Source organism: Melopsittacus undulatus, chromosome 12 (assembly GCF_012275295.1).
Source record: "Melopsittacus undulatus isolate bMelUnd1 chromosome 12, bMelUnd1.mat.Z, whole genome shotgun sequence".
Taxonomy (NCBI): domain Eukaryota; kingdom Metazoa; phylum Chordata; class Aves; order Psittaciformes; family Psittaculidae; genus Melopsittacus; species Melopsittacus undulatus.
The window spans coordinates 10,969,368-10,984,611 of NC_047538.1; the positions used below are offsets into that span (position 1 = coordinate 10,969,368).

The window sequence follows — 15,244 nt, forward strand, 5'->3', positions numbered from 1 at the left end:
AACTGTAATCCTGTTTGACGATGGGATTATTAGCTATTGTGGAGCTGATAGTTTAATTGCAACAAGAAAGGGAATATCTCTATTTCTAAGGATTGAGAACCAGCAATTGGGGGGGGGGGGGGGGGGGGAATGATGGGGTTAAACGGGGAAATGGCGAGAGCCAGCTCCGGTGGGAGAGGTGCCAGAGAGCTCAGTTAATTCCTGAGCAGCGTTTGTAAACGCTTTTTCCTCCCCAGGAAAGGCGTGGGGACACCCGGGTGCATGTGTGGGGCACCCACGGGAGAGGATGTGTATTGGGATGAATACCCCACGGGAGGGGATGGATGGGGAGCAGGAGCCCATGGGAGGGGACCCTTCCCAGGCCGGATCTCAAGGCCCGTGTCCCCTCACCTCCTCACAGGTCGGTGACGGGGAAGGCAGAGCCGGCCATGCCTGGACGATTGTACGTGCATCCCGACTCCCCGGCCACCGGCGCCCACTGGATGAGGCAGTTGGTTTCCTTCCAGAAGCTCAAACTCACCAACAACCATCTCGACCCCTTCGGACATGTAAGTACGGGAGAAGGGAGGAGTCCCCCCCGCAAAGCGTACTCACAGTCATCTCCCACAGCGTCTCCCTCACCAACGTGTGGTCCCCCCGCCACTGCCAGCGCTACCAAGGCCATGGCAATGTCACCCATCTCCAAATCCAGCGGGTTGGTGGGGTATTGTTCTCTTGCCTGAGAGAGTGGGGTAAACCCCAATGAAGGATCCTCCCCTCCCCGCGAAATGGAAGCAGAAACCTCAAACCCAGGCTATTTCGTAGCACTGAATGGGAATTGATGACCCATCCCCAGGGCTGGAATCCGTGAGTGAGAGAAACTCGCCCGGCTTAATTGAGTATTCAACTACCTTGTTTTAATCTCATCGGGACCTGTGGAGCGTTAAAATCTGCTCCTTGCCTCCGTGAGTTTGCCCAACAGGTAAAATCAATCAGGCACAATTATTCGAGGGAAATAGGACCTAAACCATGCGGATCCCTCAATCCAAAGAAAATGCAACAATAATTAAAGACCATAATAATAATAATGAGAAAGTAATTGAAATCCCGCTAGAGCTTCTTGGACATAAAAAGGGCTTTGCTGGACCCGTGGGGCCATGAAAGCTTGTGTGAATTCTGCAGCCAGAACCAGCCCTCCTTGGGAGCTCCCCAAAGATGCTTGGTCCTCGGAGCGAGTATATATGCGCGTGTATGAATAATATATATATATCTATAAAATATATATATAATTACTTAAACGGGTATGCGAGTCCAGATCCCGCCATCTCTTTCCAAGAGTATATTTTCCTCCAGTCTCGTTTCAACACTTTAGTTTCATTTTTTATTCCAAGTGTTGGATTTTTTTTTCTTTCCTTTTTGTTTTTCCTTCCCTTTTTAATGGTACATCTCTGGCTATTCAATCCTTGCCCATGTAGTCGCTGAGAAGCGAGGGGGGAGGCTGTTGGAGAGACACCCCCCAGCACACCCTAATGCTGAGCATCTTTTACGAGCTTCTTTTCACCTCAGCTGGGGAGGGGTGCATTTATCTTATTTTCCTTTAGTAATGTCATTTTTAGTTCATTTGTTGTCTTGAGCTGCGGACAAAGTGCTTGGCAAGAGCTGTTTTTCCAGGGCTCAGCACTTTTCCCACTCCTCCGGGAAGAGGGAGGGGAGAGAGGGGATCCCGGAACAACGCAGCCATGGGGGGGGGGGGACCTCTCCTACCCCCTCGGTGGGGTTTTGGGGGGCATTACTGGGGGACGGGTCCCGGCATCCCCCGCTGCGAACAGGCGGCTCTGGGGAAAGGTCCCTCTAAAGAAAGCGAAGGTACTGGGGAGACAATGAGGGACTTCAGAGGAGGAGCTGCACCAGGAGCCTCTCAATTAGAGTCGCTGTAATGAAATTAAAAGCCATTAGATCGTTCACCGTTGATGTCTACGACTTTCCTGGATGTCAAAGCAATTTGCTTAAACCCCCGGGACGGGACAGGACAGGGAGGCGGCGGCGGGGAGCGCTGCGTCTCGCTGTCGCCAGGGTCCGGCAGTCATTATCGCGACCGGGCGGCCCCCCGCCACCTTCCCCCGAGATTAACCCGGTACCGAGCAGGGCCCGCGTTTTATCTTGAATTTAGAGCGGTCCCCGACCTCCTCCTCTCCCATCCTCTGCGGGACACACTAAATCCCTCAGCCCCCCACTTCTGGTCTCTTTGCCCCCACCAACAGCACGTTCAGGATGCCCAAGGGTGTTTGGGGACCAGCTCCGCTTTCCCCCGGGGGTACACAGCAGCATAGGCCAGGGCTGGAGGCGGGGGAGTAGCAGAGAATGAGCACCCCTTTCACAGCATCACCAGCCCTGATGGGCTGCTTGACTGGGGTGGGGAATTCTGGAGTGATGGATATCAGCCCTTGGAGGGGTCTGGGGGGAGATAGGGGCTAAGGACAACGCAGGTGTTAGGAAGAGAGTGCCAGGACCTGCGGGCACTTCTCCTCTTCCTCCTCTTCCTCTCGGCTTGCAGCTCCGCTCTGTGCCCCCTCCATTCCCACGGGATGTCCTCTTCTTCTTCCCTTGCCCAGATCATCCTAAACTCCATGCACAAATACCAGCCCCGGCTCCACATCGTGAAAGCGGACGAGAACAACGGTTTCGGCTCCAAGAACACCGCCTTTTGCACCCATGTCTTCCCGGAGACCGCCTTCATCGCCGTCACCTCCTACCAAAACCACAAGGTGAGGGGCTGGGCCGGGCCTCACACCGGCGAGGCGTCTCCCTCCTCCCTCTGCCGCTTTTCCTTCCCTCCTTTCTCTTTTTTCCTATCCTCTCCCCCCCTTTTCCCCGTTTCCTTTCTTCTTTCTCCCTCCCTCTCTCCTTCTTCCTTTCCCTCCTTCTCCTTTCCCTCCTTTGCTCTTTTCCCTTTCCCACTCCTCCTTTCCCTTTCCCCCCTTTTCTCCTTTTCCACCACCTTCTTTTCCCTTTCCTCCCTTCTCCCTCCACCTCCCCTTTTTTCTCCCTTTCCCTTCTCCCCCTTCCCTCTCATCACCGCCCCGTCCCACCCCCTCTGTTATTCCTGGCCGCACAAATCATCTACAGACTGGGCTCATGGCGACCCGGGGGGGAATTAGCTCAACAGGATGGGTTGCTCCAAGAGGAGCCGACCAACCGGGGAAGTTGCCTTTATCTCCCCCCCCCTGCCGCCGGTCCCAGCCTGGTGATGATGGGGGGGAGCCCGGCGCTCTCCCCCAGCAACCGGGGGCCGATAACGGCCCGGCCCTTGGCCCAGGGAAGGGCCCGGCCCCAGCCGGGGGCTGCGAGTGGCAGCGGGGGGGCCCTGCAAGGAAAGGGAGGTTCTGACCCTGAGATCAGATCCCAGCCTGCCCGAGCAAAACAAAGCAGAGCAAAGCAGAATGTAGCTGAAATAAGGGTTTTCTTGGCTTGGTTCCCCCTCGGGGGACTCCGCTTCTCTTCTTCTGTGCTTCCCCATCCCTCGAGGAAGAAGGAGGAGGAGGAAGGCTCAGGGTGGGAGCTCCCAGTAGATGTGTTAGCGATGCCTTTCACCAGCCGCCCCTCATTGCTGCCTGCAGACCATCACAAGGGCAGAACCCCGGGAAAAGCCAATTATTTTCCTTTGGGGAAAAACCGGCAAATTCCTCCCTCAATCACGTACAAAGTAATTTCTACAAGCTTTAAGTTGTACTTACGGGCAGGTAGGATGGTTCCTTTGCACTTGACAGAGTGAAATCATTGTTTTTCAAATGGAGAAAGGTAATTTAACACCCTGGCTAAATCCTAGATGCTCTCCTGGAGGTGTAAGCAGGAAGCTCCTAAACCTATGCAAAGTAACTGTGTTATCTCCGGCCATCAGTTGGCAAAGCAGTTGCATGAGAGCAGAGGTAGAGAGCTGGGGAAGAAAGAGTGTCTCACCGTAACTAAGGAGAAAAGAAAATACTTCCCTGCCCTTTAGAATAGGAGCTGTTGGCACGACCAGGACAAGCAAACTGAATCCAAACTGAGTCCCCGCCAAATTATGCCTTAAATTATAACTCCGCTGTGGATGCTATAAAATCAAGTTTAACTTCTGCTTGATGGATTCGGAGAAAGAATATAATATTAATAGAACTGGGAGTTAATAAAACAGGACACACTGCTCGTTTTAAAGGCATTTCCCTCTGAGAAAACAGACCTGAATTTAACTGCTTTCCTTTGATGAAAAATAGGACTGGTTTATAGAGAAAGGAATTATCATGCAAATAAAAGCAAAGCAGAAACATCGAAGTACAGTAGTTTGGGAAAAGTGCCATATTAGGAGGAGCAGGGCTATTTGATTGTAAATCAACAACATCTGTTTGATAAGAAATGACATCTGTGTATCCGTCTATGTCAAAACATAGGCACTGACAAACGCATGAATCCCTACAGACACACACGCTCGCATCCCACCAGACATATACACCCACCGCTACACATTTTACACACCCCCTACACGTTTTACACACACTTACATCCCCCCTCCCCTCCCCGACACACGCATTCTTCCTCTGGCTGCACTGAATCGTTGGGGAAAACGAGTAAAGAGTGGCTGTAGCCCCAAGATAAAGCCCAATTGAGGAAGACAGAGCCATAAAAAGAAACTAGGGAATGAGCTACCCCAAATGGCATCTCCCTCCAGGGAAGGGAATAAAATCTGTAGCTTGTCCCAGTGCAGATTGAGAATAATAGCGAGGCTGAGGTGGTGTGTAGCTGACGTTGCAGATGCTGGCTGGGTGCAAGGGGTGACATCCTTGGGTGGCAACTGGGTCTTTTCCACATGCGGACCCCCACATTCAGCTTTCCCATGTTGCCATGCAGATTGTGTTTCCTGTTGCCATAAATGATGGTCACAGTCCCAATGGTCTGTGTCTGTCTGTATGGAGCTCCCCAAGGGGGGGTCTGCCTGTCCATCCTGTCCATCCCACCTCTCTTTGTCAAAGCACTACCTATTTTTTCCCATTTACAGCCATCCCTCTCTCCCATCCATCACCTGTAGCGCATCCTTCACACAAACTTTCCTATTTGCACAATCACACACAGCTTGTATTTGCCACCATATTTTACACATTGCTTTATACACCCATGCATTTTACACATACATGTACACATATTCATGTGTTTTAGGTTTCAAGACCTACATTATAAGTGAATTATCCTATTAATTGTATGACTGGCCCACAGTTTGAGCCTGTGCTTACACAGCTTAGAGAAATACCCGTGTTCAGATCCCTCGATTTATTTCAATAGCACAGCTGCAATCTCAGTGTAGGACTTGTGCTTATTTCCCCTGATATTTTAGGCAGCCTGGAAAGACATTTAAGCACCCTGGGATCACCCCATCCCCAGCCTCGCTGCCCAAAAGGAGGTTTAAGCTATGAAGAAAGTTTAGGTAAAGCTTTCAGTGTGGTTGTCAGCAGCTCGGTCGATCGCCTCCCCCTTCTCTGCAACCCCCCAACCCCCCCCCCCCCCCGAAATATTGAGGTGTTAAAATAGGTCACATGCACATTTCATTTCCTTGCCATTTACACAATGGGTGCTTGCAATCAGGTTGAGTCCCGAATATTAACTTTCCCCTGCAGTTAAGTCCTGTTTTGCTGTAGCTTAAATCATTGTGTTACTAGCTTGTATTTATTAGGTACTAGCTCAGTGCTTAGGACCAGGAAATGAACCCTAATAGACAGAAATAATTAAGGTTCTGCCCTCATGAGGGTTCTTTCAAACGCAAGAATTCACAACAATTATTCTCATTAATTTTTACAACCTACTTTCCCCCTTAGCTGGACTCGGGCTTTATATTGGTTTTCCCTCCTCAGGATATCCAGGTTTATGCCAATATTCCTCCCCCTGCCCCGAAGTTGTTTAACATTCTTGGTAGCCCAAATTCCTTTAAGGAAACATAATCTTAGCTGGGATGCTATAGGCACCCAGAAATGCTATGTCCACCATAACAAAGACAGGGAAGGATCTGTCTGAAGATGAATTGGATGCACTCCCAGATGCCAGTGGGCATAGACAGATATCCTGAGGGGGGGCTTTCTGAATGTAGAGGTTCATCCCACCCCCAGAACGACCACTGTGCTAAAAGAGCACTGTTAAGTTGGTGTCTCTGCTCTGAGCATGTAATCTTTTGCTGCTCTATCAAGGTATATTGCAGGCCTTGGGGTTGCTTTGTCCTGAGAGCTTGGTTTTCCTTGTCTTTGGTTGCAGTTCCTTCAGTAGAGATCACCAATGTAGTGGCCCAGCTGGCATTCCATGGAGTGCCACTGTGCAGAGACTGCACCTTGTCCAGTCCCCCAGAGGAGCCCTGCAGGGCTGTGTTCCCCTAACTCTACCCAGCCTGGAGCCATTGGCTCCATGTCTTCCCATTTGCATGGCAAGAAGGGGGAGCCCCTTTGCTTACTTGGGGGGTCCCCCAAATGCTGGGAGAGGCAGGGATCCAAAGAGTTAAGGGAGGTGAGACCATGTATCTCTTCTTCATTGCCTGGACTGGTTGCTTCTGTGCATCCCTTGGTTGCTTCGGGATTGCAGTGGTTGCTTTGGGATTGCAGTGAGCTCTTTCTTCACTGACCTTCTCCAGGGCTCCTCACATCTCTACTTTCAAATGCTCAGTCCCGTTCCAGGCTTCAGTGGGAGACTTAGTTTCAGGCTTCCTTCAAGAGATCTTGTACCCTTCACAACCTGTATCTGAATCAGTCCTGTCTCCCTCTGCACCTTTGTCCTCAGTCTTGTCCCTGCTAGCCATGGGACAGGGTTCTCAGCCCAAGCTCCTCAAAGACATCCTATCTCCCTCCAGCCTCACTCCTGCCTCTGACCCACCTCCTTCCCACCCCCGATTCAACACTGTGCAAGGTCTGTCTCTTCCCATCCTCCGTTCTTGTCTCCCAGTTCAGCCAACAGCCTCCTCAATGAGCTCCTCTGTCTCACACCAGTACCTTTAACCAGCCATTGGCTCTCAGTCCCTCCCATTTCCTTCACTGGCTTCTGGGTTCATCATCTTCTTCCTGTTGCCAGCAGCCCCCCCTTCTCCTGGCTCTTACCTTGGGCTCTGAGTCCCAGCTCCCCATCCAGCTCCCCTGTTTGGCTCAGCCAGATGTATGTAGTCTCAGCAGGCACCTTGTCTTCAGCTATTTCTTTCCTTCCCTTCCCAGTTCTCCGGGTTTGGTTTCCTCCTCCACACTGGCTTGGTTTCCACCTGAGTATATGAGAGTGCAGAAGAAAAAGGCTTTGTGCTTTTGGGCCTGAGGTCCTGTCATGCTGAGCAGGACCGTGGTCACCTGCAGAGCAGGGACAGCATGTTATTCCCACAACATGGGGAGGTCCATGTGTGCTAAGCTTAAGGGTAAACACCTCAACCTCTTCATCACTAAATGAGGTGACCAGAAGGGTGATTTTTTTGCCACTCATGTTCACAAGAAAAGAGCTCAGAAACTAAGGGTCCCCATCCCTTGCAGAATGTGAAGTCCCTTTTGTACAGTGCCCAGCCTTTAAGGCAGTTTCAGAAGTGCCTCCAGAAGAGCCTGAGAGGGTCAGGGTAGCATCTTTTCTCTTAGCTGAAGGGCTCCAAAGAAGTGGGACCAATTTGGGAGATAACAAAGTAAGTAACTAAAATGGAGCTCAGGGCATATACCTGGCATGTAAGGTTTCAGTTTTGTAAGGAGTCTTTCCCTGATGTAACTAGATGCAAATTTTATCATGCTGGAGCTGAAGATGCTATTGGAAATGTCTCAGCAGATGTGCGTTGTGGTCAGTTAGCCCAAAGAAAGGAGTGCAGAGGAACAGTGCTGAGATTTCATTGGGAACTGTCACTTCCTGTTAAAGTGAAGATGAACCCATGGGTCATACAAGCCCTGAAAAGCATCAATCTAGGAGGCTTCACTCTGGAAAGCTCTCATCTCAGAAGGGTCTGCATCAGTGGTCAGCAGTGAGCTTTGCCATTAGTTTATTTGAGTAACAAATACATAGATGTAGCCCTATGGTTTTATTGAATCAGTGCTATATAATTTAGCCCTGGGCAATCTGTCTTAATGACTTTGCAGGACGTTGTATTTCAGTTTATTTTTCATGATGTAATTGTCATTTGACTTTCTGACAGCTTTTTCTCCCCCCCTCAATGAGTTATAGTCAATTAAACAGAGTTTCACTATGGCAAAGCTGATCCAGGAGGTTATTTCCACCCACTCGTTTGCTTTTCCACCTCTGAAACGGTTTGTAAGTCAGACAAAAACTGGCCAAACAAAATATCTTCCCCAGGCTGTTTTCTAAAGCAGGGATTCACCACCTCCTTCTCTATTTTCTGTTTTGTTGTGTAGGGTTTTGTTAAATCTGGCATGGACTCTTCTGGCTTAGAGTTAGGGCTAATGCCTTGAGTTACCATCTAGGGAAACTTTGTTCAGAAAGCTTCTCCTGAAACGCATCTGAAGCCCACCAAAAAGCTGAGACCTAATTTAAAACCTTCTCTAGCTCCTGGTTCCTAGATGCCTTCAATCTAGCAGATCTCTCACTTTAAGGAGGCTAAAGTTAGCTGTGCTTCACTTGGGGCATCCTGCTACTGACACATATGTTTGTTTATTAAGCGTGTTCATGATGCAGGTTAGGGACTTCTCTACTCATGAAGCAATGTATTGACAAGATTGAGGGCCCATATGATGTTTGTCTGACATTTTGTGGGTGATATGGTCTAGTGTGAGGCTTCCTTGCCCATGGCAGGGAGTTGGAACTAGATGATCTTAATGTCCTTTCCAACCCAAACCATTCTATGATTCTATGATATAAAGACTTGATTCATCAGACACAGCATTCATCTGAGGTCCTTAAATCAGGGGCTAGCATGTTGATGAATCCTCCTTCAGTGAATGGAGAGAGCTGGGGACCTGTGAAGGCAATGCTGCCCACCTCAGAGCCCCAGTGCCCTCTGGCAGTCCCCATCTCCCACCACTTATTCCAGCAGGAACACTGAGAGACGAGGTTCCCAGTGTAGGCGCCTTGGTTAAAATGCCTTCGGTTAGGTTGAGATGAATCTGGCCCTTTGTACATCTGTGTGCTGGTGCCAGTGTTGTAAATCCTTGCTCAGTGAAGGACTTCACTTATGCAAGCAAATATTGCCATTGGGTTCGGTGAGGGAGGACAACTTGTACATTTAGTGTGCTTCAGAATGCAAATGGCCTAGAAACAGTAAAAAACTTGAATAATGCCTATTATTCATTCCACAAATGCCACCACCTCTATAGTGGAAACCAGTAGGTAGTTCCTTTGCAAAATACTCAGCTGGTTGTCTAATTATGAAGGACTTTTAATTGTAAAATGTGCCCACATTTTACTGCTAGGGAATGGCTCGAATAGCAAATTGGATCAAATAGATCAGCTGTTTACCCTTCTCTTTGAAATCTGAAATGTATGACCAAAAAAAAGTAGTGCAATGCCCTGTTTAGCTGCTAAATTAGGTCCTGATTTAATGGGAATGCCCATGGCAGCAAGCGTAGGAGTGACAGGGGTCTTTGTGTGAGTTTTGAGGCTGAATTAGGCAAAATGGCAAGTGAACAAGTAGCTTTTGGTAAAAAAAAACATGATACAAGACAAGAAAATAGCAAAATAATCTGGTTGTGCAGGCACCTGGCAGGGTTTGCTATTGACACTAGCTGAGCCAGGTTTTTCTCTTTGAATTTTGGCAAAGAGGAGGGTCCGGTTGCGTGTGCTTGACTTGGTGAACATGAACCTCTCTCTGTTCTCCCACCATTAATCTTGAGCTCCTTCCTTCCTGTTGGCCAACTTTCAATAGGAAGGAAAGACAACGTTTCCATAAATTGCGGTGAGCACATGAAGTTCCTCCAGTGACAAACACAGGGTTCTCTCTCCTGGGCAAATGCAAGTGGTTTTCCCAACTCTTGGCTAAGGGCTTGGACTGCCAGGTAGTGATGGAGAAAGAGAAGAAGGGGAAATGTTATCTCTTCTGCCTGAATACTGGGGCACTGCAGCTAGATCACACCTGATCCAGATTTAGTGCAAAGACCCCAAAGCATTTGTATCACATTTGACATGCAGAGAGAGTCTGTATGAATGATATCACCAGGGCGTTTGAGGGTGTTGCTCGTCCACAGCTACTATTGGCTTAAATGACAAAGCCTGGCTTGAGAGAACCTACTCACCTAAAGCACTCAGGAGGACTGTGTGAAGGAGAGGACAGCACCTCAGTTGCTTTGGATAAGTGTGTGTTCTCTAACATGCTTACATATTATAAGAGGATCAAAGTTAGGAGTCTGAGAGGGAATAATCCTGGCAAACTTTAGATGCTGAAGGCAGCCAACCAAGTGAGCAAGCTAACCAATGTTAATTCGTCCTAGAATGGATGGGGAGACAAATATTCTTTCAAGACATGATGGTCAGAGGTGGAACTGTCCTCCAAGTAAATCTGGAAGTTAGTCCATGCTTTGCTTACAGGTGTGGGGCTGGTTGTGGAGGGATGTCAGATGTGGAGCACCTGGAGTACCTTTAGCTGGTCTGAAATGCATAAAGGGTGAGCCTCAGCAGCTTGAGTAGTGGGGTACAGGGTTAGAGACATAAGGTTTTGGTCATGGCTGTATACTGATGAGAAAATACCTGTTGGTGTTGGTGGGATTTGCTCAGGCAATGTGACTTTTATCCCTGGTTCTGCAGACAGTGCGGCCTCCCAACAAAATAAAGAAAGTAACTCTAAGAAAGCAGATTTTCTCCAGAGAGAAATCTCTGTGTGTGTGTGTGCAGCCCTATGTGTTCGTTATGGGACAAGCCTAAGAGAAGCAAGAGGTTGTTGACAGGAGATATTTTTCCAGTGGAGCGAAGTAGAGGAAGGCCCATCTGGAGTGGTCAGTGCCTGAGCTGAAGGATGACTTGAGTTCCTGAAAGCTGTTTTTCACCACATCCCTATTGGCTTGGGTTTAATAAAAAATATCCCCTCTCTCCCAGGCCATGCCTTGGACTTGTGATGAACCCATTGCATTTCCTCCCTTTCAGATCACCCAGTTAAAGATTGAGAACAACCCCTTTGCGAAAGGCTTCCGCGGCAGCGACGACATGGAGCTCCACAGGATGTCCAGGATGCAGAGGTAACTCGTGCCTCTGACATGGGGACCTGCTTGGGACCATGAGAGCTGCCTGAGCTTTACTTTGCATGTTGCCCTTTGGCTTGAGCTAAGCCAGGACTTAGGGGCAGTCCCTTCTCTGGCATCTGCACGTGTGTTTCACGTCAAGCTCTTGAAATACCATCAGGCCAAAATCCAGGACTTCCCACTCCAAGGTGAATGCTTTACCTGCTGGGTTACAGAGGCAGGATCTCACCTATGGTTTGCCCTCTTGGCAGTAGGGATCTTGTACTCCTTCCTGACTTGTTCCCATCCAGAACAACCTCTAGCTCTGGGCTAAGCAGATGTCTCTGAGGCTGTGTGTGGGCTTAAACCTGCTTAAAACAAGAGACTTGGACTAGCTCTGAGAAGCTCTGGTCACCAGGCTACTGCAGAGGAGCTGTGGGGTATTTCTTTCCCCAGGTGGCAGTGCTTTAAAGACAAAGCTCATAGCCTTATTCTGTGACCAGGTTTGTTAAAGATGCTCCAAATGCCTTTGGAGATCTTAGTGCAGAGATCGGTGTTGTGCTGGTCTCTGGCTTTCAGAGGGTCTTTGGCAGGAGGGGAGTGTGTGCGTGGTCAGTTCTGGAAATGCAGAGGAGGAGCACAGATGTGATGGTTTCAGGTTGAAGAAGGGAGGTATTAGAAATGTTGGGATCTCCAGGGCCAGGTGGCTGAAGAGACCTTTCTGAATGTCAGCTTTGGATGTAAGTACTTAAGCTGAAAATCAAGCCTAAATCCTGTTTAAGGATCCTGTTTAAAGTCCTTTTCTAAATGTCAGGGCCTGCCAATACTTAACTTCATGCTTTTCGCTTCACTTGGAACTTTGTCCATGTGTCAAGCTGCTTCCTGGTGCAAATGTTTTGCAGGAACAGCGCCATACCCATGATTATACCTAAGACAGATGGAGATGCTCAATATAACATTTTCCATCCAGGAGGGCAGGAATGACTCAGACCCCTTATTCTCCAGGACCAGCATAGCTGGCTCTCAGTGGAGGGCTGTAGAGACCTGTGCTGTGACCTTCTGTTTGGAGAGTTTTCTCCACCACCCACCTAGGAGTTGGTTGTAGGTGGTCGTTGAGAGCTGGAGTGCAGATGCTGGTGTGGATGCAGGAGTCTTTTCTGGTTGCCATAGATGGTGACCTGAGCATGGCTCTCCAGAGCCATGCATATCATGCTGGCAGGCAGCAAATAATGCCTGAAATCCTGCGAGCACTTAGACCTGTTATCCTACTCAAACGGGCAAATGTGCTCAGGTGTACAAATATTTTCCGGCTCAGACTCAGAAAATCCAATATATATAAAATATATATATCATATTTTTTTACATATATATATGTATATAAAACGTATATACACAACAGTTACTCTTCTCCATCTAAATAATCTCTGTGGTCTTCTGAATGTGCCCTGTGTTCCCTGCCTGCCCTTTCCAATGACAGCACAGATCCTGGCATAATATGTCAATATTTCTTTATTTATGGGTGTATTACCACTTGAAATAGCTGTTTTCCCTCCCTTCCCTCCCGTGCCAGCCTCCCAGCCTCTACTGGAACTTGAGTAACGATGTCCCCCGCACATTTTTGCTGCTAAACTACCCTTTCATTATGGTAAATGGAAAGATTTGAAGGTTTACATTCATGGTGGGGTTTTTTGGAGCGGGAGGGAGGAGGTAAAACAGTAAGGACTATTAGAAGGGCTTCATGCCATATGAAGAGAGTGGCATCTAGCCATGCTGAGCTTGTGCTAAAAATTGCTTGGCATTTTTATGCAGGCCTGCGGTCACAGTTGATGATACAGTGAGCAGAAACACTTGGAATCTATCAACACACCCACTCAGACCTGGCAGGGTTGGAAGGGTTAAAATCCACAGCGTTGACTTTGCAGGATGATTTCTGATGCTCACTTCCTTAATAACTTATCCTCTGTACCAATAGCATAGAAATGACTGTGTAGCTTTACAAAGATGTCCTTTTTTTAAGGGAGAGCAGGATAAGATTATTATAGTGAAATAAAGACCTATTCGAAGTTGGAAATATATGCCCACCTTTTTGTCTTTTTATATATATCTGAATATATGCAAAATTATATATAAAAATATAGGAAAACATACATAAATCATATATATATAAAATGTGTATATAAGATAAAGAGCCATTCAGGGTTGAGTATGCTAGAGAAGTATGACCTACCTTTGTGGTTTATATAGGTTTAACATACAAATATATATTAAAATATAATTAAATATATATTAAAATATAATAAAATATATATTAAAATATAATTAAATATATATTAAAATATATTTTAATATATAAATGCATGTGTGTGTGCCTATGTATTGATGTTGTTTCCCAGTGATGTACCTACTCCCTGCCTGGTAGGTACAAGTAAGTCTGCCTTGGCTTTAGAGCAGCGATGCCTATTTATGCCCTTGGAGAATAGGGTGGGCTGCATTTCTAGTGCTATTTCTTCCTTCTAAGAAAAAATCATAGCTGGAAAAAGCACTCCTTACAACAGCCTTTTGTACCGAAAACTGGTGACCTGATATAAATTAGGTCACTGATCATCTCATTAAAGGGCATAGCCATGGAGGGAATGAATTTTGCATGGTCTGTGTTTTCTTTATTTAAACCTCCATGTTTTCTTTATTTAAATCTCTCATGTTTCTTAATTCCCTGGATAGGGCTGTTGCAGAGGGGCATCCCCAAGCTGAAACCAGCCCTGGGAGAAGCAAATCCCAGCAGACAAAGCACTGGCCCAGCCAGGTGTGTGAGCAGACTTGTGGCATCCCATTTCTGGGAAGAATTGGTCCCAGCTATGGCTAAAGTGTGTCCTTGCACTTGCACACCTTGGAGCAGCTTTGGACGCATGAGTCCTGATGAAGATGTGTTCCCAGCATTAAATCTTTAGGTTCTAATGCGTTCTGTGGGGTTTGGATTGGATTGGATAGGATAGGATTGGTTTGGATTGGATAGGAGTAGGTGTGTGGTGGTTGAAGATACTGTCCAGAAGCCGTGCCCCCAGGCTGAGCTCCTTCTGTGTTAAGCAGAGAGTGATGGGGGCTTCCAGAGAGCAAAGCTGCTTTCTTTTGAGACCTCAGCCCATGAATGGGAGGGTGGGTGAAGAGCCTTCCCTCTGCTTTCTCACCTGCAGAGTCTGAACAATTTGCTTAGAGTAGATGCCTTTAGCTGTCAGACAATGGGAGGGAAACCAGTTTGCTGCTCAGCTTAGAGCAGGTCCTGCAGTGGGGTAAAGTCAAAGTAGGTTTATGTGCTGATGGAGACTAGGCCTGATGGTTCAACCATTGAATGCCTACCCCTGGCAAAAAGTAGGAACTGAGAGGAAAGAAAGTGAAGCAGAGAAGAAAGACATCTTAGAATGCCAAGAGTGAGCTCAGAGCATGGTCTTGGGTGCCTTGTTGAAGACTCTCCCTCCATCTCTGCTTGCTTCTGTGAGCTCTGGCTATCTGGGTAGATGGGGATGTCTTTGCAAGTCAATTTCTCTCCATGGCTTTCTCCTTCACAAGACCTCTGTGTTGATTTTCTCTTCCTGTTTCCCAGAAGAAAAGCTAGGAAGTCTGTCCAGGTAGAAAACTCCATTCAGTAGCAATATTAAGCCTTTCAGCAGCAGATGGTTTCATTCAAAAAGTATAGCCATGAGCTCCAAAGGAGATTCAAATTCCAGTGAACAGTGATTTCTGATACATGTTCATTTTCTTCCTGCTGCCTTTCTTTCCTGAGACACACAGGATCCCTTTAGCAGGTTCTTGGACAGGATGAGTGCTGTGGGAGAACAGGGATCTTAAAGTTTTCAAGTTTCTGAGCATGAGATCAAGTTTGTGATTTTCTTAGTTAAAAAAAGAGAACACACTAGAGGAAAATGTGAGGGATGCGAGTTATATGGTATCTGTGTTCTGTGCTCCTGCTGCAATTGAAAACATAAAGCAGGTATAATGAAGTAGTTGTGACACTGGGAATTTTAGGCAAAGTATTCTTTTTTGGATCTCTGTGAAAATTCCTTTTGCCTCCACTTAGACCTTCTGGTATGCCAAAGGGAATTTGGTGTGGATAGCAAGAGCAAAGCATGCAGCAGAAATCCTCAGAG

The 15,244-nt window shown here is 47.5% G+C and overlaps 1 protein-coding gene across 1 annotated transcript in view; it reads left to right on the plus strand.

The window, feature by feature from the left end:
- TBX5 (T-box transcription factor 5) overlaps positions 1-15,244 on the plus strand; it is a 36,346-nt gene that overhangs the window by 4,738 nt on the left and 16,364 nt on the right. Inside the window, exons 4-6 of the mRNA XM_034068330.1 lie at positions 401-548; positions 2,592-2,744; positions 11,029-11,120. Coding sequence (XP_033924221.1) covers positions 401-548; positions 2,592-2,744; positions 11,029-11,120 — 393 coding nt within the window. The remainder of the gene's footprint in view (positions 1-400; positions 549-2,591; positions 2,745-11,028; positions 11,121-15,244) is intronic.